The sequence below is a fragment of the Heptranchias perlo genome, chromosome 36 (genome assembly GCF_035084215.1).
Source record: "Heptranchias perlo isolate sHepPer1 chromosome 36, sHepPer1.hap1, whole genome shotgun sequence".
Lineage (NCBI taxonomy): Eukaryota > Metazoa > Chordata > Chondrichthyes > Hexanchiformes > Hexanchidae > Heptranchias > Heptranchias perlo.
In genome coordinates this window covers 2686184-2710481 of record NC_090360.1, presented here as the reverse complement: position 1 = coordinate 2710481, position 24298 = coordinate 2686184, and the positions used below count along the sequence as shown (strand labels likewise).

General features: G+C 40.9%; 1 protein-coding gene across 5 annotated transcripts in view; it reads right to left on the bottom strand.

Annotated features, from left to right (window-relative positions):
- usp54a (ubiquitin specific peptidase 54a) overlaps positions 1 to 24298 on the bottom strand; it is a 124197-nt gene that overhangs the window by 37059 nt on the left and 62840 nt on the right. For all 5 annotated transcript variants that reach the window (XM_067972392.1, XM_067972394.1, XM_067972395.1 and 2 more), the window contains exons 4-8: positions 13991 to 14125; positions 11659 to 11772; positions 7428 to 7510; positions 6609 to 6714; positions 3024 to 3170 (exon numbers count right to left, since the gene is read on the bottom strand). In XM_067972392.1, coding sequence (XP_067828493.1) covers positions 3024 to 3170; positions 6609 to 6714; positions 7428 to 7510; positions 11659 to 11772; positions 13991 to 14125 — 585 coding nt within the window. The remainder of the gene's footprint in view (positions 1 to 3023; positions 3171 to 6608; positions 6715 to 7427; positions 7511 to 11658; positions 11773 to 13990; positions 14126 to 24298) is intronic.

Below are 24298 nucleotides of genomic sequence, written 5' to 3'. Positions count from 1 at the left end.
TACCTTATAGTGAGATACAAAAGACAATATACAAGTCATAATATTAAGTAGGTTGCTGGTCAGTAACCTAGAAGACGATCTCTACCATAAACACGTTGTTGTCTTACATGTATATACCAAAGTGAGAACTCTTAAACTGCGAGCACACCCCAGCCTCTCATCTCTATTAACTCCCAATATTCTACTAATTCTATGGGTTTAACAAGGTTAATAAACTTTTACATTTAATAAAAGGATAATTCTCTACAAACCAGCTTACAAAACTATAAACCAATTGACCTTCATTTAAAATGATGAGTGGCGAAAGAAGCAGGACTAAGTGCAAATTAAATATACTGCATTAAAACTAAGCTTACTGCAAATGGATCATTTGGAATCAAATGGGGATAATTGACCTACACAAAAATTTGCATTTAAAATTCAATTTAAATGAGTGCAACTATTAACACAATTTTTAATACCCCAAAAAAATTCAGAGATGAGGCTTTAACCTTTAAAAAGCTTGAATGTCTATAAAACGAAAATATTAAACTAATCTACAACAGGATAAAGTGTCATGGTCATGGCTCTGGTTATCAAAAACACTAAAATATAGGAACAGGAGTAGGTGTTAATTGTATGATTTACATCAATTAGTATTAATTGTATTCAGGTGGTGGGTATCAACTGGGGACTCTCTTGTATCCTTTTTGTCGGCAAGCTCAGCTTGAGTATGGTGCGTGTGTGCAAGGGGAATCTGTAAATAAAGGCTTGGAAAGCAATGAAAGACCAGGCTGTAGTATTCTATCCTTCACCACGTGGCTATGTAATTTTAACTGAAGGCGATTCAGTCCCTCAAGCCTGTTCGACTATTCAATCAAATCATGGCTCATCTGTACCTCAACTCTATTTACCTGCCTTTGATCCCTATCCCTTGATACCCTGACCTAACAAAAACCTATCGCTCTCAGTCTTGAAAATTTCAATTGTCCGACCATCCACAGACTTTTGGGGGAGTGTTCCAGGTTTCCACTACCTTTTGTGTGAACAAGTACTTCCTGATTTCACTCCTAAATGGGCTAGTTAAAATTTTATTATGCCCCCTTGTTCCAGATTCCCCCACCAGAGGAAATAGTTTCTCTGTATCAACTCTATCGAATCCCTTACTCATTTTAAAGACTTTAAAGACCCCTCGACCTTCTAAACTCGAAGGAATACATAAAAACTTAAGAAAAAGGAACAGGAGTAGGCCATATGGCCCCTCAAGCCTGCTCTGCCATTCAGTAAGGTCATGGTTAATCTTCGGCCTCAACTACACTTTCCCGCCTGATCCCCGTATTCCTTATTCCCTTAATATTCAAAAATCTATCGATCTCAGTCCTGAATATACTCAACCACTGAGCATCCACAGCCCTCTGAGGTGGAGAATTATAAAAATTCACAACCCAAGAAGTGAAGAAATTCCTCCTCATCTCAGTCCTAAATGCCCGGCCCCTTATCCTGAGACTATGTCCCCCAGTTCTAGACTCTCCAGCCAGGGGAAACAACCTCTCAGCATCTACCACGTCAAGCCCCCTCAGAATCTAGTATGTTTCAATGATATCACCTCTCATTCTTCTAAACTCCAGAGAATATAGGCCCATTCCACTCAACCTCTCCTCATAGGACAACCCTCTCATCCCAGGAATCAATCTAGTGAACCTTCGTTGCATCGCCTCTAAGGCAAGTATATCCTTCCTCAGGCAGGGAGACCAAAACTGCACACAGTACCATGTTTATGCAACCTATCCTCATAATTTGATCTTTTATGCCCTAATATCATTCTGGTGAATAGGCATTGTACCCCCTCCAAGGCCAATATATTTTTCTGGAGGTTCAGTGCCAAAAACTAACACAATATGCCAGATGGGGTCTGACCAAGACTCTGCACAACCTGAACTTTACGTCCTCACTTTTGTATTCCAACCCCCTTGGAGATAAAGGCCAACATTCCATTAGCCTTTCTGATTACCCGTGCACTAGCTTTTAGTGATTTGTGTACATGGACAGCCAAATCCATTTGCTCCTCCATTGATTATAGTCTCTCCCCATTAAAAAAAAAGTCCAATCTGTCTTTCTCAGATCCAAAGTGGATGACCTCACATTCCACCACATTGAACTCCATCTGCCATAGTTTTGCTCACTTAGCCTTTGTCCCTTTGGAACTTCCTGTGCCTCCTAACTTAGTGTCATCTGCAAAGTTGGATCTACAACTCTATTCCTTCATCCAAGTCATTGATATATATGGTGAAAAGCTGAGGCCCCAGGACAGATTCCTGGGGAACACCACTTGTCACATCCCATCAATCAGAGAATATTCCTTTTATCCCAAATCGCTTTCGTACCTCCCAACCAATTATCAACCCACATCACAAGGTTACCTCCAATTTGGTGTGCTTTCATTTTTGCTAATAACCTCCTGTGCGGAATCTTATCAAATGCCATCTGGAAGTCCACATAGACAACATCCATAGGCACTCTCCTATCCACTATGCTACTGGCCTCCTCAAGAAGCTCAAAAACATTAGTCAGACATAGCCTACCTGTCACAAATCCATGCTGACTCTCTGATCAGTTCATACATATCCAAGTGCTCAGTCACTTTGTCTGATAATAGATTCCAGTAACTTCCCTACAACTGATGTTAAACTGATGAATCTGTAGTTACTTCATTTCTCCCTCCTTAAATAATGGAGCGACATTCCTGAATCAAGAGAGTTTTGGAAATTATGACGGAACTAATCTAAAATTTCCTCGCCCATTTGTTTTTTAATACTCGAGGGTGGAAACCATCAGGTCCTGGAGATTTGTCGAAGTTGTCCCGTTATTTTCTCCATTACCATTTCTTTACTTATGTTAAATCCACTAAGTTCCTCCCTTTAAGGTTCCTTGTTCTGCTGGTATCTTGTCCTCACCCTCCATTGTGAAAATGGATACAAAGTACTCATTTCACAAGTCTGTCATTTCCTTATTGTTCATGTAATAGACATTGATAATAATCTTACATCTCCTAGTTTGAGGCATGTTCCGAGGCTATGGATGACATCTTCAGCAAGATCAGAATGATCAGAGTCCCAGACCAGACCAATAGTAATTATCTCGGGGGAGTTCATCAACACTTTGCGGATTCTGATCTTCTCACCACAGTTGCTCTGTAAAGGAAATCAAAAGTCTTCAAAAAAATATACAGTTCCCTTCAAAACCAAAACAAACAAGCACAGCAGTGAGTTTATGCAGTGTAGTGTTAACTGAAAGCTCAATGTGAAGTCCTATACATAGAAGAAAGCTCGTTTATACAACATGCAGTGCAGGACAGCACACTACTCCTACATGTGATCAGTTGCAGGTTTACTCCAACAATATGGCAAGTTCCCAATCTCATGCATTTCATCCATCAATGAGGCATCAGGTGTAAACCAGGCATTTCCCAAAACACAGGTAGAGAAAGAAAAGATGACAAAGAGGAGGCAGAAAAGGGGAGTAGAGGAAGGAGAGAGCAAGTCACTCCAGGTCATTCCTCTGCACGATCAGGTTTAGTTCAAGTCAACTAAAAAAAGTTACCATGGTGACACTATTCAAACAACTGCAATATATATTATAAATACATTCTCTTCTCTTCACTGGGTCACAGAAGTTCCACAAGAAAAAATGAAGTTCCCCAACAGCTCAGTGAGTTTAATCCAGTGAGCAGCTGAGACACAAAGACCAGGAAGGTGCCAGGTTCAACATTCAGCCTCGGCCAAGTCAACTGAGCACAGTAATTCGGGCTTAGTGCCCAACTTGGAGGGGCAGAGTCAGCCAGTCTCACTTCCAATTCCCATCCAGAAACCCCGCTGGTGATTTGTTGTGAGGGTTGAAGAAGAATCAATCGGATTACAAATTTTAATTAACTTTAAAAAATGTCTGCAGTGACTTAGATTAATAAAAGATTAGTATTCTGAAAGTTGTGTGTGCAATTAGAATAGTGCAACCTAACATTTCAGATTTAATAGAAAACTTGAAAAACATAACTGCAAAATTGAAAAATAAATTCTTATGGTGACAACATGTTGAAATGGTCAGACTGCATATTGAAGTTACGTATTGGTAAATATGCTTTGCTATCTGTATCTCATACCTTCCTGGATTTATGGAAGGAGGTCATAAAAATCATTAAAATGTCATTGGGCAATCTCAGGGCTTTTGTTTGGTGGTAATTCCAGCATTGTGCAACAGCCCAAAACTTTATTCATCTAATAATTTCTAAATCCCAATTAAGTCATTGTATTTCATGTATTTTATATATTAAATCTATTTCTGAAAGAATATGCACAATGGTTTACAATTCTGAATATAAAACCGTTAATAGCTGAACTGTGCAATTTCTGCTGAGTTGGTTACAGTGATCAATAAAAGGTGATTACTCATTGTGATGTACTACAAGCATCTTCAAAAGGCAATGGATTCAGATGCCATGTCTTTTAAAAGAGTCTTTCCAGTTTCTAATTAACTACTGCCAATGATCGATTACCAGTCGGTAGCAATAATATGCTCAGCATCAGTGCAATACACTCTAAACATAAACTTCAGGATTTACCCTCCATGTGGGTAATTTGATGAATTCATTCACCCATTTTGGAATAACGTACTGTAGTAGATATTTAAGTGATCCAATGTCCAAAGGTCTATTCAACCAATATTGACATCACATGGCTACCAATATTTTCAGGAGTTTAACCTGAAAATGTTCTTAGAGCTGCAACATACCACTGTCCCTGGGATGTTACCGCCTTTCCTCTCCTTCCCAACCCCCATAAAACGAGCTGTCTGTGGCAATCATTCACGATTAACAGGCAGAATCTAGAGGTTTCTACTAATCAGAAAGTTATAGCAATCTAAAACTGAATGGAGTAAAGACATTTTTTTTTTCTTTTAAATAAAGAGAAAAACATTTACTATACCATAAGTACAATCTTTGACAAACATGAAAACAATTTTACAATTAATGCCAAAGAGACAATATGGGAAACCTTCAGCCATAATCAATTCAAAAAAACACTGCTTCTCAGCATTATTTGCTGCAACACACTGGCTTGTTGCTAGGGAGAACAGCATTACACAAAACACAGTATTAAAACTCAACTCAAGCTGAGTGAGACCAATAGTTGTGCTCTTGCACTAGAGACAAACATGGGAGCAGACCTAGCACTGATCTATATTTAAGTCTTTCGTGTATATTATATTAGTAGGGCAGCTAGGTGAAGCTACAGCAATGGCCCATTCCATGTGCATTTAAGTGCAATTAGTACCAAATTGATCAACAGGCGAGTGCTGACCTTTTTTGGGGGGGGAGGGGGGGCGGGGGGAAGGAGGAGGAGAGAAAGAAAGTTGTGGTGAGAAAAAAAGGAAAGCAAGATGCATCAAATATGAAGGAACACTTTCAAGTACATTTTTTAAAAATGGCTTGGGAAACTTATTACAGAAAGATGACATTTCATTTTATACCTTCCAAAAATAAATAGTTTTAAGCAAATACATTCTTTTTTTAAAAAAAGTCAAATGTCCAGTTATATATGTTAACTTAAAATTGGGTAGAATATCCAAAGAAAAACGCTACATTTTGCAAATGGTTGAAGCAAATAAAATTGGACTCCAAATGCTTTAACTGTATTTATATCATGAAACCACTTCAGTGCTTTGAATAAAATTAAGAATAGTTGACATTCCACAGTCACATTTGTTTTACTACCACTCTTATTCTGTAGTCCAGTCAGGAGACAGAAACTACTTACAGCTGTTGAACTTTTCACATTCAACAATGAACTGCTGTCATTGAGATTCCAGTTACATTCTCAAAGCATCTTCCAGTGGAAGCAAAAATTACCACTGAGCTGGCCATTTTCAGCACAAAGGAATACCAACAAGTCATGAAATCGGCTCTGAACAGGTTTCATAGTAGTACAGTAATAAAGCAAAAATATTGCAGTGGAGAAAAGAAACTCATCACATTGTCAACAAGGCCAAGGCTCACTTGAAAATTAAATTAATATGCTGGGCATACTTTTATTTTTGAACAATTTTCTATTGTCCTATTTGTTTCAATAATAATCTTTAAATCAGTTTTTTCTTGTACCTTTGCCTCACAACTTGCAAATAAACACTAAACTCAAACACTAAACATCGCCAGCTAGTCTGCTGGCAGCTGGTATGCATTGAAAAATTGCCGCACTGGATATCCCACGGCCAGGAATGCAGTATCCCGATCACTGCCCTGAGCAGATCTTCACCAGCCAATGGACAAGGACCAAGCAGCCAAAAATCAAGTGGCAATTTTCAAACAATTATATACGAGCAAACTAGCACCTATGCAGTGATCTGACTGTTGTCGTGGTACTTTTAAACCTGTACTCTACAGCATTAGAAACAATAATCCATTACATAAGTACTTTGCATTGAAGTAGTTCATAATATAAATGCATTATTAGATTAGTGAATTTAAAATGTTTACTGTCTTCATCTCTTAAGGTACAAGGTACACAATTCAAGTACAGTAATGCTTTTGTATTGAAACCTTCACAAATACTGAAAAATAGGAGTGAATAGACACGTACTGGACAGTTCCTAAGATCACCCATTGTGCTTGCATTCTGCAGAAGCTCCCCAAACATGTCAGGCGTCGGTTTCTCACGTCTTTCCATCATACGTATTGCTTGATTACTATACAAAAGGCACAAAACAGAAAGGAATTGGTTCCCATGAAAACCAACAAAGCCCTCACTCTGCAGGGCATCCACAGCAGAAACACTGACAACTATACCAATATGTTTCCTGAATTAAAAGGATTGCTGTTGTGTCATGTACCAGACATTGCTATGTTACTTGAATTCGATTAAGCACCTAAACAATTTCCCATGTAACTAATTATGCACAGCCCATCTTGACCATAATTAAGCTGGACTGTCATATTATCCTATGGCATCTTACAGATTCGAAGACACTCCCTGTCCAGAGATTCTGAGACAGACTGCCAGAACATACCAGATATACAGCAACATTTATAATTAGATAAGATTTTTCTTCATCAGCAAGAAGCTTCCTCTAGCAACTGCAGCACTTCAAACCGTTTATGATTAGAATTTGACGAGTATAGTCTTGTTTCATGAAAAGTAGACTAGACTATAATTGAAACCCTTAAGTTTCTAATCCCATATATAAATCTGTTTAAAGTCAATGTTTGTGGTTTCAGTATTTAAAATTGTAAAAGAAAACAGACAGATTTCCCAGTATGTCAACAGGGAACACTGTGCACTGCTCAGCAAGCCTTTTTTTTTCATTTTTCACATCAACCCATTTCTGTTAGCAACTTTCTCACACAAGAAGATTCGAAGTAAAGTTCAAGCTTAGTGCAATTGTTTTTAGCAATGCCTTACCACAATGCAGTAGTAGAAATGTAGTTCACCATTTGGATAAAAGGCAGTGGATCAGATGTTGCCCCACAGCTGGTACAAACACACTGGAAGAAATAATTGTTCCACAAGTCCATCAAAAAGGACAAACTCGTTAGTAAGTTTCCAAGCTTTCTGATTAGCTTTCACTGGTCACTACACTAGTCATAAAAGCAAAACATACTTGCTGAGTAAGACACTCGTTGCCGGACAATTGGTTGGAGCTGAAACAATGATACTTAGCATCAACACTGAAACCCTTGGTATTACTAATACGATTGAAAGGACTTGTTAGAAGTTCATGGAGGCAACTACATCCAATACTAAGTTGAAGAGAAAGCCTCATAGGAACAGGAATAGGCCATTCAGCCCCTCGAGCCCGCTCCGCCATTTGATAATATCATGGCTGATGTGTGATCTAACTCCATATACCCGCCTTTGGCCAATATCCCTTATTACCTTTAGTTGGCAAAAAACTATCTCTCAGATTTAAAATTAGCAATTGAGCTAGCATCAATTGCCTTTTGCAGAAGGGAGTTCCAAACTTCTACCACCCTTTGTGTGAAGTGTTTCCTAATCTCACTCCTGAAAGGTCTGGCTCTAATTTTTAGACTGTGCCCCCTACTCCTAGAATCCCCAACCAGCAGAAATAGTTTCTCTCTATCCACCCTATCCGTTCCCCTTAATATCTTATAAACTTCGATCAAATCACCCCTTAACCGTCAAAACTCGAGAGAATACAACCCCAATTTGTGTAATCTCTCCTCGTAACTTAACCCTTGAAGTCCGGGTATCATTCTAGTAAACCTACGCTGCACTCCCTCCAAGGCCAATATGTCCTTCCAAAGGTGCGGTGCCCAGAACTGCTCACAGTACTCCAGGTACGGTCTAACCAGGGTTTTGTATAGCTGCAGCATAACTTCTGCCCCCTTGTACTCTCGTCCTCCAGATATAAACGGCCAGCATTCCATTAGCCTTATTGATTATTTTCTGCACCTGTTCATGACACTTCAATGATCTATGTACCTGAACCCCTAAGTCCCTTTGAACATCCACTGTTTTTAAACTTTTTACCATTTAGAAAATACCCTATTCTATCCTTTTTTGATCCAAAGAGGATGACCTCATACTTGCCTACATTGAATTCCATTTGCCAGTTTTGTCCATTCACCTAATCTATCAATATCCCTTTGTAATTTTATGTTTTCATCTACACTACTTACAATGCCACCAATCTTTGTGTCATCGGCAAACTTAGATATGAGACTTTCTATGCCTTCATGTAAGTCGTTAATAAATAGTGAATAATTGAGGCCCCATTATCCCTACTCTCTGTTGCCATTCGCTCAGCCAACTTCCTAACTAAGTCTGTACTTTTCCCTCAATTCCATGGGCTTCTTTCTTAGCTAACAGTCTCTTATGTGAGACTTTATCAAATGCCTTCTGGAAGTCCACATAAATAACATCCATTGACATGCCCCTGTCCACGACTTTAGTCACCTCTTCAAAAAATTCAATCAGGTTTGTCAGGCACGACCTACCTTTCACAAATTCATGCTGGCTCTCTCTGGTTAACTGAAAATTCGAGGTGTTCAGTCACTCTATCCTTAATTATAGACTCCAGCATTTTCCCCACAACAGATGTTAGGCTAACTGGTCTATAATTCCCTGGTTTCCCTCTCTCTCCTTTCTTAAAAAACTTCATTTTGTACTTAAGATTGATTCCACCACACCACACACAAATAAATGTGTTACTGTATTGTCATGAAAATCCACTTATGTTATTGCAGTTTCTGCATGTGGATCACTGCAGTCCAAATCCAAAGCTTGTTGGAAATCCTGTCATCCAACATGCTGCACTTATGATTTTTTTGGGGGCGGGGGTGGAGGGGGAGAAAATCAAGCTAGTTACACAACCAAAAAGGAGTTGCTGCAAAACATTCACCAGGCATCTGAAGGAATGAGAGTCTTTATAATTTGCCACTGTTCGGTAAGGTGTCCTACGTGGGACCTTTTTAATTAAGTGCCCTAGTCTATGCTGTGTCAGTCTCCTGTAAGCACAGCAGGAGGAAGAATACACAGTAAAAATTTCTGAATACCAAGCATGCTTAAATACACCAAATGTGATACCTTGGGAGGCAAATCTTAAAGGGCAGGGCACCAATGTTCCCCAGTTCACTCTGCACCAAATTGTCATGGAAGGCATAAAAGCACAGAAGGTTTCGAAGATGGATCATGTTGATTGTTAGCGATGTATTGTTTAGTCCTGTTGCCACTAGTTTTAGTTTACCTTGGTGATTTATATTATCAAATCTCTGGATACTCAGTGATGACTATCGCAGTTTTAAAAGAAATACTGGGTCAAGCTTCTCGGCCCCAGCTCAGCAGTGGAAGGACATGGTTTGGCAACAGGACTAAACAGTACATCACTAACAATCAACCTGCTCCATCTGTGAAATTTTCTGTGCTTTTGTATCTATGACAATTTGGTGCAGGGTGAACTGGGGAACGTTGGAGCCCTGTCTTTAAAGGTTTGCCTCCCAAGGTATGTGAAATTTTCTGTTTAAATGGTCTAGTCAGGACATAATATATTATAATTCTACCAAGCATGACAGAGGTTATTAAGGTTAACCTTGGTCTGCTGCACTCTAAAATTAAGTACCACTTTGGTCAAGGGTTTTCTGACTCCTCACGACAGGTATGTTTGCACCAAGACAAGTAGCTGCAGCTCAGATTTCAGCCACAGAGTACCGTATCCACATCAACCGGGTTCCTGCCAGGCAGCAGCCAAATTGTTCTGCCCAGGAAAGCCCTCTCCCAACAATTAAAAATTTAAATGTTCTGAAAAGATGGAGGAAAGTCTCAGCACTTAAATTAAGATCAGGTAGACTTTTCCTTAATTATTCATTCTTGGGACTCTGGCATCGCTGGCAAGGCTGGTATTTATTGCCCATCCTGAGCTGCCCTGAATAGGTGGTGGTGGACGACTGCCTTCTTGAACCACTGTAGTCTAGCAGTTTCGATATAATTGAGTGGCTTTGCTCGGTCACTTCAGAAAGCAGTTAAGAGTCAACGACATTGGTGCGGGACTACAGGTCAGACCAGGTAAGGAAGTCAGTTTTCCTTCCTCATCATCCTTACAATGATTAAATGACTTGATAGGGAAGAGAGAGAGAAACTATTTCCTCTGGTGGGGGAGTCCAGAACAAGGGGGCATCATCTTAAAATTAGAGCTAGGCCGTTCAGGGACGATGTCAGGTAGCACTTCTTGACACAAAGGGTAGTGGAAATCTGGAACTCGCTCCTTCAAAAAGGTGTTGAGGCCGAGGGTTAATTGAAAATTTCAAAACTGAGGTTGATACATTTTTGCTAGGCAAGGGTATTAAGGGATATGAAGCAACGGCGGGTAAATGGAGTTGAGATACAGATCAGCCATGATCTAATTGAATGGCAGAACAGGCTCAAGGGACTGAACAGCCTATTCCTAGTCCTAAGAATTTATTATAGCCATGACAAAAAATTTGCACAAGCTGGTCTCCCAAGAAGCAAGCTGTGAACAATTTGGTAATGTTTGACATTTTTGGTCATTCATATTTCACGATGCAGTCTTTGGACATTCTTCTTGCCCAAATGCAAATAGAACCTGGTACCTTTTCCATTCAGACTGAAAGCATCATCCTAAAATCTTGGGATGATCAAACTGTCCGAATATCTGCATTTGGCTGCCTTTTTAATTCAGCTGCTCCGACTTCAGTCATTTTCTTGCAATACATGCAGCATACATAATATCACAGTGGCACTCAATAGATCTGAACTCCATTTCATAAATAACACTTTCTTCTTTTTTATTCGTTCATAGGATGTGGGCGTCGCTGGCGAGGCCAGCATTTATTGCCCATCCCTGTTTTAAGCACTATGGTAATGTAGCATTTTTAAGCTATTTTCAAAAAAGCAAAAATTACCAACTTGCATTTTTCACTAGCACTCATTGTAATACTTCGATGCACACTTTCAAATACTCAGTGGTTAATATTTCTTTTAGAAAAAAGGTGTTGAGGAAATTTAACATGCAAAGGAATAACCCTCAAACTTCAACATATAAACACAGCTGAGATAAGCTTTTTTTTAAAAAAAAAAATTGAATAATACAAAATGAAAGTATGGTAGAAGAGCTTTAAAATCCATCCTTAATACTGGGATCATGAACACCTCCTACCTGTTCAAACAAAGTCATTGCAAATTTCTGGTGAGGAATGCAGTGTTTTGCCGTGCAAATGTCCTCTTTCGTTTCATCAGCAATATGAAAGTGTATTCGCATGAGAATATTTTCCTGTGAAGAATATAAACGGTTATTTATTGCATATAAGCTTCTCCATAATTGAACATCAACAGTAATGTCTCACAGTGATTGTCTTAATCAGAGGTTTTTACTTGATTATTAATGGGCGACATCAGTTTTGTCCAATACATTAGCCACTAGCCACATGCGGCTAATTGGGAATCCAGATGTGACTAATTCCATTTTTGATTAGTAAATAAAAAATGAGTAACACGCACCATTGTTGAGTAGGTGATCTCAATACTCATTTGCACGCATGTGCACTTCAACCTTTTTGTGCCTTTGTTGATAAAATAAAAAGCAGAGTGTGCAAGGTGCTTTTTGATAGTCATGTGTGCTTTATTTCCTTGGTTAATGCTAACTGGTTATCTGTTAAAATGGCTTGCGAAACGGGTGAAAATGTCGGATTTCAGCATGGTGGAAACACCAGCAACATCGTATGGAGAGTGGAGCTGTAAGCATAGTCAGCTTGACCAATCCAGGACAGCAGAAGAAAAAGTCCAACCAATAATGAGCAGCTCCAACAGGGCACAACATGACAAAGGGCAAGCAGCATCCAACCGCGTTCTGGATGGAGAGCAGGGGCGGGTCTGGTGCATCTCAAGTGAATAAACATACTCAGCAATCACTCTGATGAAGTCAAAGTACCTCTCGCAACTGCTGGAACGAAAAAAACCTAGAAGCTGCACCAAGATGTGCTCTGTCTGATAAGTTTGGAACTCTGGCATGAATTTAATACTTCAGTCCCTTATCACAAGATGAATATACCTCTCTCTCTGCTACAATAAACATACTAGCCAGCTCCTATTACCATGTATCTTTAAATTTTCATAGATAGCTTTAATAGAGTTGGGACTGTGTGTAAAAACAATGCAGTGCATCTTGTAGCTTTTAAATGAAGCAATAAATTGGTCAACAAAATAGCCTGTTGTTTCTAAACCAAAATCTGTAAATACTCAGCCTTTAGCAAACTCAACTCACCAGCCATGTTACATATGTTGACTTAGCTTCTTTAACTGCTTCAATCTAAACTAGTCCAGATAAGGAAATTTGCCGAAGCAGATAATGGGAGTCAGTAAAGGGGAAAAGGAAACATGATTTAGAAATGCTACTATTACCATAGACTGAATTTGAAGCCACTTTGTTGAATATGACTGACCAAAACAACTAGATCAAAATACTGTTTTTTTTAAATGAAGGATTTAAATTGAAGTCACTAACAATGTAAACATCAGGAGGTGCAATAATTACTTTTGTTTGGTGGGCCTGTTGCAAGTTAAATACCCACATAAACAGTCTAAGCATGAAAGGGACTTCATGGAAAAGGCATTCTCCAGATTCAAGTTTAACTACATACCATCCATTTTCACTAAAATGCCCTGCAACATCAAAAAGTAAACCTAGATATCATCCATCCAGAAGAATGTTGATAGATTTGATTGCAATCAAATCTAACATCCTATTGTTATAGGATTGGAAAAAGCTGCAGCGACAGTCACTATTCCAGTTCTGGTTGCATTCCCAATGATGCAGAATTATTTGACTGTTGTAGTTTAATAATGCTTCTCCTGTGGGGCTTAGGTGAGAAAGGAGAGAAGGAAAAGGACTTCTCTGAAGAAACGTCAAGGTTTCAGGTCTTCCACAGCGTTTTAAAAAAAAATCTTATCTGTGCCACAGAAAATAAAAGCGTAGTTGAGCAATTTCAACTGGTCTGGTCACACTTTGCTTAGTTATAAGAAAACGTGGCAGGTTTAGTTATGGAATCAACTGAAGGGGAAAAAAATAACCATAGTTTCCTTCCTATACAAACTTAAAAACAAAGCACCAGATCAGTGTCTAGTTTTACAAACAATTAAGGGACAAGGAGCATTCATAAGCAGCTCTTTCATACTGGCCTTGCTGCCCACCATCTGTACGAATCCTGGCTACTGCCGATCAAAATATTGGGGGGAAAATTCCCATTTGAAAGTCTAATTTAGGGGGGTTTTTTGGTCACTAGTTTTCAGTACTTTTAACAGTCGAGGAATACTTTTTCTTAAAATGTGTGAAGAAAATAATTAAATGAGGGAGATGTGCAGCGTTCTTTTCCTCACCTATGCAATAACTTGCACTTGCCCACTGTTTAAGTGTTCCCAAAACGTATTACGTCCCCTACTGTGAAGTGTGCATCTATCAAAAAAGTGAACCAGGTAGCTCTCATTTCACTTACAAAACATTCTGCTGCATCATCCATGATCCCCATCTGGAAGCGCTGTTCATCTTGGAAGGCTTTGGCAAGAGCACTACGCAAGGCATCAGATGGCAGCACCTTTTCTTTGCTGTATTGGAACTGCGTGAAGATTCCCTACAGGAAACAAATTACAAATTACAGTCAGTGCATTTCAAAATCTATCCCCAAAAATGTCTTAAAATGAAAGGTTGGTTAACATTAGTTTTTCTTCAAAGTAACCCATTTTTTTTTAATAGAAAGAACATCAATTCGAATTCTCCTGAGGCTAATACTCTCTCATATGAAAAGAGGCAGTTCTTTTAACAAGTATTTTCCTTAAAATGGAAACAAAAAATGATGGCAATGCTCGACCATTTCAGAGGGCAGTTAAGAGACAAACACATTGGCGTGGGACTGGAGTTTCATATAGGCCAAACCAGGTAAGGATGGCAGGTTTCCTTCCCGAAAGGACACTGGTGAACCAGTTAGGTTTTTATGACAATCTGACAGCTTCATGGTCTCACTTACTGATACCAGCTTTTTATTTTAAGATGATTTTTTTAAACTAAATTCAAATTCTCAAGCTGCCATAGTGGGATTTGAACTCTCTCGATTCTGGATTACTAGTCCAGTAACATAACCATTACACTATACAATACTGTATCTTCAATAAAATGCAATTGTGCAAGTAAACAGTTTCCAAATTTTGCTTTTCACTTAGAAAATTGGATGATGTGCTACAGCTGATATATTTCAGTCTTCTTCGATTTTTTTTGAATATAATGAGTTACCTCAATTTCCAAGGAAGGAAGCATATTTTTGAGTCTGTAGTGAAGGTATTTTGAGGTCATGATTAACCAATTTGAGGTGCTGCAAATCTGCAGCTCCTTTAACCTCACGGTCATTCAACGACTGACCACTCAACTTCTGTTCCCCATGCGAGCTGACTTCGTAAATGGTTCTGTACCAGTCCACTCCCTTTTAAAACCACCATTATCACCTCCCTCCTCAAAAACCTACCATCTACCTTGCAAACTACTATACACATCTCCAAACTATTTCCTCTCCAAAGTACTTGAACCCACTGTCGCATCCAAATCCGGGCCCGAGCAAACAATCCGACCAAATATCCTCTCCATCACAAAGGTAGTCTACTTCCGCCTCAGTAACATCACCCACCTCAGTCCATTTCCTGCTGAAACCCTCGTCCACACCTTTGTCACCTCCAGACTCTACTATTCTAATGCTCTCCTGGCCGGCCTCCCATCCTTCACCCTCTATAAACTTCGGCTTTTCTAAAACTCTTGCCCATATCAAGTCCTGCATCACGTCCTGCTCACCCCTGCGCTCGCTGACCTATGTTTGCTCCCAGCTACCCAACGCCTCAACTTGAAAATTTTCATCCCTGCGTTTAAATCCCTTCATGGCTTCACGCATCCTTACTTCTGTAACATCCTGCAGCCTTGTAACCCTTAGAGAGATCTGCGGTCCTCTGACTCTGGCCTCTGCAGCTTCTCCCACTCTCTTCGTCTCACCTCTGGAGGCCTGCCTTCAGCCATCTAGGCCTTGCACCCTGTAATTGCCTTCCTAAATCTGCTTCTCCATCTCCCTCTTCTCCTTCATGACCCTCCTTAAAAGCCACCTCTTTCAACAAGCTCTTAGTTACACCTCCCAATTATCTCCCCCTTTGGCTCTTGCCCATATCAAGTCCTGCTTTCACCTCTGAAGTGCCTTGGGGCATTTTCCTAAGTTATATAAATGCAAGATGTTGTTCTTTGGATATTTATACATTTACAGCCAAAGCAGTGAGAACTGTTGCAGGGAAACAACCATTGCCAGAACAGGAATTAAGACTTGAAACAAAAGCTCGATACCAGACTTGAATGACATCAATGGCATTTTTAAAGCTAACAACGCCTCAAAGGACTACAGCACTGTAACTGGCCTAGTTTGTCACAATAAGGCTTCCAATGAGAAGATCATACCTTGGAATTTCTGGCTCGAATCCTTTTAAGTCACCAAAGTTCAGAAAAACTTTGTTTTACAATATTATCTGTAACTAAACGATCAATGACACAAGTTTACGTAAGTGTATGCCTTTGCTGCAACTTTTAAATTTCAAAATAAAAATGTTAATCAAACTGCTGTATTTCAAGGTCACTAACAATTAGTACAGCATCTGCTGCCAACATAGGCTGGAAATTTCATTTGTGGAAATGGCAAACAGCTCATTTGCAATTGTGTGGCTTGGAAAATATTATGATTGCCATTCTCAAATAGAGCAGAAATTTGCAAAGTTAGTTTGAGGAAAAAAAAACTGATTTTCAGAAGTCTTAAGGCAGATTTGGAAGTATTGCATTTAATCATTTAGTGTTTAAAATCTTGCATTCACTTGCAAGTTACAGGATTCTTCTCGTACCCAACGTGGCCCTATCACCCCGAGTAAACCTACTGCATTATCATCTGTACTACATCTATCATTTACAAATTGCACGTTGAACACTAAAGATCAAATAACAAAATTGATCTTAAGTAAAAGCTTCAACAGTGATTAATATAAAACTCTATTCTCAGCTCAGTTTGCTATGTGCAGTGCGGTACCACTTTCCTGTAAAATTAACAAAACTCATGAATGTTCTTTGTGGTGAAACCCAAGTTTTCTTCAAGGAAAATAATCAGCAGTCCTTGCACACTGGGTCATTTGCACCAAAGTTTTGAGATGTGACAGCAACTCAAAAAATGGTTCAAAAGCTTTTTATTTATAAATGGAAACAGTCGATCGTTTTCAGATTGTATAATTTTTCGCACTCAAATGGTCCAAATTAACCTCGAAATTATTATTGATTTTAGTGGGAAAATGCTCAACACATTCGTGACATTCCTCTGTCCACTAATTTAACAGGACTTAACGCATTTTAAGGTTAATGCCTCCTCTAAAAAATGGGCAATGAATGGTATACAAACATAGAATCATAGAATGATACAATACAGTAGGCGGCCATTCGGTCCATCGTGCCTGTGTCAGCTCTTCGAAGGAGCTATACAACATATTGTAAACAATTTTACAACACCAAGTTATAGTCCAGCAATTTTATTTTAAATTCACAAGCTTTCGGAGGCTACCGCCTTCCTCAGGTGAACGATGTAGCCTCCAAAAGCTTGTGAATTTAAAATAAAATTGCTGGACTATAACTTGGTGTTGTAAAATTGTTTACAATTGTCAACCCCAGTCCATCACCGGCATCTCCACATCTATACAACATAGTAAGCATTCATCGGCTAATATTGCACACAGTACATTCTAAGCTATTAATCTTTCCATGAACTTTAATCTTCCCACCTTGCAAATGAGCTTGAGGGAATGCACAGCACATTGGAAAATTTGTTACGTAATCACACTCTACAACAAAGAAATCTCTGCTCCTCCTCAATTTCCCATCGAGCACTAATGTTACTTCCACCAATTATCCATGAACAAAGCTTAAAGGTGCTGTCATTTTCAATGGTGTTTCAGTGAAGTCAGTTGTCAAACTTAACAACTTCCTTGAGTGCTAGCCATGGCTAAGACATAGCTCTCTCGCCTCTGATCCAGAAAGTTGCGGGTTCAAGTCCCCCTCCAGAGACTTGAACGCAAAATCTAAGCTGATTTTTCAGTGCAGTACTGAGGGAGTGCACATTTATCTCTCAACCAACATCTAAAACAGACGATCTGGTCATTTATCTCATTGCTGTTTGTGGGGAGCTAACTGTGCACAAATCTCCCACTGAATGAAGCCAGTGCCAGTTGCTTAAATGATACCAATTTCTATCAGACTACCTGAAAATCCAGCATACTATTTGGTTCAAAGGTGAAAGTATAACAATTTTTAACCAAGACATTGTACAAAAACAATAACTTATGTCTCAAAAATAAATGATCCTGCACCTTGATTAAACAGCTCAATCTACAGAACAGAAATCCACCATCAGCACAAAAGCTATTTTTGGGCTTGTGCACTCCTGAGAAATGGATAACATACATAGCTTGCTAAACTCAGATCATCCCAGCACATTTAATAAACATCCTCTATTTAAAAGTCAAAGCTTGTCGCTTTTCCGGTCATTTCAGTGAAAATCTTAGCTGTGACAACTGTAAATAGCACAAGAAAGAACTCCGTATAAATATTAGACTACAAGGTTGGGAAAAGCAACTGATGCAGAAGCGGGCGGGGGGGTTGGAATAATAGGTTCACAGTCATTAATACTATGCTTCATTTCACAGAATATACAGCAAGAACATTTAACCATTTTAATCCCAAGATTCTGTCAACTATTCATTTCAAGCCTTTTGCAGGGGAAGGGGCGAGGAAGAGAAGAAATTTATCTTTCCTTCATTCTATACAAGGTCCCTTTAAACTAGGAGGGAAACAGTACACCAAAATGCTAGTCAAACACTCTATAGTAATACAGTAAAGGCTATGGGCCCCGACATCATCCCGGCTGTAGTACTGAAGACTTGTGCTCCAGAACTAGCCACACCTCTAGCCAAGCTGTTCTAGGAAACTGCCCAAGTATGTCCTGTCCACAAAAAGTAGGTCAATCCAATCCGGCCAATTACTGCCCCATCAGTCTACTCAATCATCAGCAGAATGATGGAAGGTGTTGTCGACAGTGCTATCAAGCAGCACTTACTCACCAATAACCTGCTCACCGATGCTCAGTTTGGGTTCCACCAGCACCACACGGCTCCAGACCTCGTTACAGCCTTGGTCCAAACATGGACAAAAGAGCTGAATTCCTGAGGTGAGGTGAGAGTGACTTCCCTTGACCGAATGTGGCATCAAAGTGCCCTAGTAAATTTGAAGTCAATGGGAATCAGGGGGAAAACTCTCCAGTTGCTGGAGTCATGCCTAACACAAAGGAAGATGGTAGTGGTTGTTGGAGGCCAATTATCTCAACCAAAGGACATCGCTCCAAGAGTTTCTCAGGGCAGTGTCCTAGGCTCAGCCATCTTCAGTTGCTTCATCATTGACCTTCCCACCATAAGATCAGAAGTGGGGATATTCGCTGACGATTGCACTGTGCTCAGTTGCATTCGCAACCCCTCAGGTAACGAAGCAGTCCGTGCCTGCATGCAGCAAGACCTGGACAACATCCAAGCTTGGCAAGTAACATTCGCCCCAGACAATGACCATCTCCAACAAGAGAGTCTCACCACCACCCCTTGACATTCAATGGCATTACCATCACCGAATCCCCCGCCATCAACATCCTGGGGGTCACCATCGACCAGAAACTTAACTGGACCAGCCAAATAAATACTGTGGCGACAAGAGCAGGTCAGAGGTTGGGTATTCTGCAGCGAGTGACTCACCCCCCGACTCCCCAAAGCCTTTCCACCATCTACAAGGCTCAAGTCAGGAGTGTGATGGAATACTCTCCACTTGCCTGGATGAGTGCAGCTCCAACAACACTCAAAAAGCTCGACACCATACAGGACAAAGCAGCCCGCTTGATTGGCATGCCATCCACCACCTTAAGCATTCACTCCCTCCACCACCAGCACACGTGGCTGCAGTGTACACATCAACTCACCAAAGCTTCTTCGACAGAACCTCCAAAACCCGCGACCTCTACCACCTAGAGGGACGAGGGCAGCTGGCGCATGGGAACACTATCACTTGCATGTTCCCTTCCAAGTCATGCACCATCCTGACATGGAAATATATCGGCATTCCTTTATCATCGTTGGGTCAAAATCCTGAAACTCTCTATCTAACAGCACTGTGTGAGTACCTTCAGCAGTTCAAGGCGGCAGCTCACCACCACCTTCTCAAGGGCAATTAGGGATGAGCAATCAATGCTGGCCTTGCCAGCGACACACACATCCCAAGAATGAATAAAAAAATTAGGCTATTAGAATTGAACACAATAATCTGAATGTGCACACAAGTTTGTTGTGATTAAAAATGGATTTCTACATAATTACACTGTCATGTAACAAGGACTGATTGACAAGGGATTGAGCTTACTGTAACAAATGCACCATTAGCCATAAAGACAGTGCATTACAGAGCTTCTTACTGAGCCCCTGAATGTAAAAATCAGGACAAATTCAATCCGGCCAATTACTGCCCCATCAGTCCACTCTCAATCATCAGCAAAGTGATGGAAGGTGTCGTCGTCAGTGCTATCAAGCGGCACTTACTCACCAATAACCTGCTCACCGATGCTCAGTTTGGGTTCCGCCAGGACCACTCAGCTCCAGACCTCATTACAGCCTTGGTCCAAACATGGACAAAAGAGCTGAATTCCAGAGGTGAGGTGAGAGTGACTGCCCTTGACATTAAGGCAGCATTTGACCGAGTGTGGCACCAAGGAGCCCTAGTAAAATTGAAGTCAATGGGAATCAGGGGGAAAACTCTCCAGTGGCTGGAGTCATACCTAGCACAAAGGAAGATGGTAGTGGTTGTTGGAGGCCAATCATCTCAGCCCCAGGACAATGCTGCAGGAGTTCCTCAGGGCAGTGTCCCAGGCCCAACAATCTTCAGCTGCTTCATCAATGACCTTCCCTCCATCATAAGGTCAGAAATGGGGATGTTCGCTGATGATTGCAGTGTTCAGTTCCATTCGCAACCCCTCAGATAATGAAGCAGTCCGTGCCCGCATGCAGCAAGACCTGGACAACATCCAGGCTTGGGCTCATAAGTGGCAAGTAACATTAGCGCCAGACAAGTGCCAGGCAATGACCATCCCCAACAAGAGAGAGTCTAACCACTTCCACCATGACATTCAACGGCATTACCATCGCCGAATCCCCCATCAACATCCTGAGGGTTACCATTGACCAGAAACTTAACTGCACCAGCCATATAAATACTGTGGCTACGAGAGCAGGTCAGAGGCTGGGTATTCTGCGGCGAGTGACTCACCTCCTGACTCCCCAAAGCCTTCCCACCATCTACAAGGCACAAGTCAGGAGTGTGATGGAATACTCTCCACTTGCCTGGATGAGTGCAGCTCCAACAACACTCAAGAAGCTCGACACCATCCAGGACAAAGCAGCCCGCTTGATTGGCACTCCATCCACCACCCTAAACATTCACTCCCTTCACCACCAGTGCACAGTGGCTGCAGCGTGTACCATCCACAGGATGCACTGCAGCAACTCGCCAAGACTGCTTCGACAGCACCTACCAAACCCGCGACCTCTACCACCTAGAAGGACAAGGGCAGCAGGTACATGGGAACACCACCACCTGCACGTTTCCCTCCAAGAGACATACCATCCCGACTTGGAAATATATCACCATTCCTTCATCGTCACTGGGTCAAAATCCTGGAACTCCCTTCCCAACAGCACTGTGGGAGAACCTTCACCACACGGACTGCAGTGGTTCAAGAAGACTGCTCACCACCACCTTCTCAAGGGCAATTAGGGATGGGCAATAAATACTGGCCTCGCCAGCGACGCCCACATCCCATAACGAATAAAAAAAGATTCACTTTTCTAACATTTATTATGTCATAAATGCATATGTTTGTTAGTTACTGTTGACCAATACAATGTGAAAAACAAGCATATTTTAATGTGGAATGTAGCAGACCATTTATGAAATAATTAAGAGATTACTATTGCAAAAGCATACTATTTTGTCCTTGCACATGACCTTGGTCAGGCCTCAGTTGGAATACTATGTCCAGATTTGGTCTCCTCACATGGTGGATGATACTGAGGCTTTGGAAAGGGTGCAGAGGAGGTCCACTAGACTAATTACCAGTTTAAATCATCTTAATCAAGATAGGCTGAGCTGGGACTCTCCACTTCAGAAAAGTGTAAACTTAGGGGTGATCTGATCACGGTTTATAAGATGATGATGGGAATAGATTGTGTTTGCATTGACAGCGTGTTCCAATTAAATAGGTTAGGGAGGACCAGGGGTCACAATTTTAAGTTGTATTAGGCTAGATCGAGGTTAGATGTCAGGAGGTGATTCTTTTCCCAGAGAATAGTGGACCTCTGGAACAGGCTGCCGGCTCGTGTGGTGAACGCCAATTCGCTGAATTCCTTTACGCGAGAGCTGGACCTGTTTCTGGCTGGGCCAGAGATCACCTCTTAGCAAAGGGCGGGGCTGCAAGGAATCATCACGGCCAGATTTCCTGGAATAGTTTTGATCGCCTAAGATGGGGTTGGGGGGGGTGGCGGTCAGAGAGAAATTAACCAGATTTCCCCCCCCAAATTGGTCTTTGGGGAGGTGGGGGGGGGGGGGGGGGGGTGGAGTCTGGTTTTTCGTTTCTCCCAGGAGATCACATGTTTTTGGTTGGGGTGAGGACTGAATATATTGTGATACACAAGGTATCAAGTGTGGGACTGGCTGGAGATGGACCAGAGGGCCTTTTCCTGTCTGCAATTGTTCGTAGATTACCATATCATGTAAAATTATTCATCACACAGAGCTTTTGTATTTCAATAGTTCTGTAATCTGACCACGACTGGCTCACAGGATAAAATTCTAAGTTAGCTCATTTTTAAAAAGCTTATTTCTTCTCGCCAAATTTCCCTCCTCCCTTCTCTTAAGGTGTTGATTCCTTGCTGGACTATCTTCTCCAGATACCAATCAACCTCTGGTACCTTGCCTAAGCGATCATGATTGTTAATATGTGATGCTCAATAGTGAGTGGCAGCAGACTATTTGATTGCCAGAGGCATCATGTCTTCACCTGAGTTCCATATAATCACACTTTTAGCATTGGTCGCTGGGGAGCCATCAGCAGCAGGAATTCTGGCCGAGTTTGTCCCACCTCTCTAAATTAGAACTGAAGCCAATTACAATGCTCCAACCACTGCTCTGCTGCGATCATATGAATACAGACCTTTCTAGTCCGTATTGTTTAACTGCTCATTAGATCAACTAGCAATCAGCAGAGCACCAAAATTTGTTTTTTTAAAAAACTTACAAACTAAAATTGGCAACAGTTTATAAACCACAAAAAATGATTTTTGAAAGTCGCAATTAAGGCAAGACTAGCTTGATGGTGGAAGGAACTTTTTAGATGTTAACTATGCTTTTCTGATCACTTCAACAGTTGACAATCAAACCACTGAGCATGAAGTGTCAGTTTGGCTCAAGTGGCAGCATTCTTGTTCAAGTTAGTAAGTTTTCAGTTCAAGCCCCACTCCAGGACTTGACATAATCTAGGCTGATACTCCATTGCGATACCGAGGGAGAGGCAGAGGCCCCGTCTTTTGGATGAGACATTAAACTAAGATTTAGTTAGATTAGGTGGATGCAACAAATCCCATAGCACTATTCAAAGAGGAGCGGGAAGTTTTCCTGGTGTCCTGTCCAACATTCCTCCTTCAACCAACACTGATGAGGAGAGGTTACCTGGCCAGTCATTCATTTGCTGTTTGTGAAAACTCTGAGCAATTTGGCTGCTACATTTACTGGCAAAACAGCAAATGCATCTCAGAAATAATTCATTAACTGTGAAGCAATTTGCAGACACGCAAGGCAGTATATAGAAGGGAAAGTTCTTTCTTTCAGTCTCTCTTTAAAATGAGCCAATCCTCAGATGGGTATCAAGGCAATATTCTCATGGGGAGCAAGAACAATTTATCTGTCTCTCCATGCATACGTCCCACTAGCTGATAGAAAGAAAAATTTCACAATCTTTGAGAGTCAACAGCAGTAATGAAAAATATAGGAATCATCTTTAACAAAAAAAAAAGTCAAGAAAATAGCTAATGACGTGTTGCTACTTCAGCTGTGAAGTACTTGGGTACATTGTGACATACAATAGAAACACGTGTCTCTGTTTGGGGCTAAAAGTGGGTGGGGGAAGCTGTGACTTACACTTGCTTCATATCCGCCCCCAGGTTCATAGTCAGTTGGTTTTGCTTCTAGCACAATTTCTCTCAACAGTGAACCCCATAGCAGCACCATAACTATGTAAGTCCATTCCTATCGGATGTTACTCACTGCACTGCGACAGCACTAATGATTAAATGGCAACTTGTCCTTCCAACTTCAGTCCAAGCGCCCAATGCCAATTTAAAAATCGCAAGCAGCCCAGCAGGATAGATACAGGAAGACCAAATTTCAAATTAGTAACCAGAAGCCAAGTCAGGAGAGAGAATCATCATTTAAATATCACAGCGCTGGATAAGCAAAGCAACAGCTGGTATGAACGTACTGACTGAAATAAGAAGAAATTTATTTGTGGGAACCAGCTGACATGAACATTTTGGTGGACTGAAGGTTTATAATGTTAACTTTGACCTTATAGGACAGTTTCCAGCACTTGGTCCGTAGCCCTGTAGGTTAC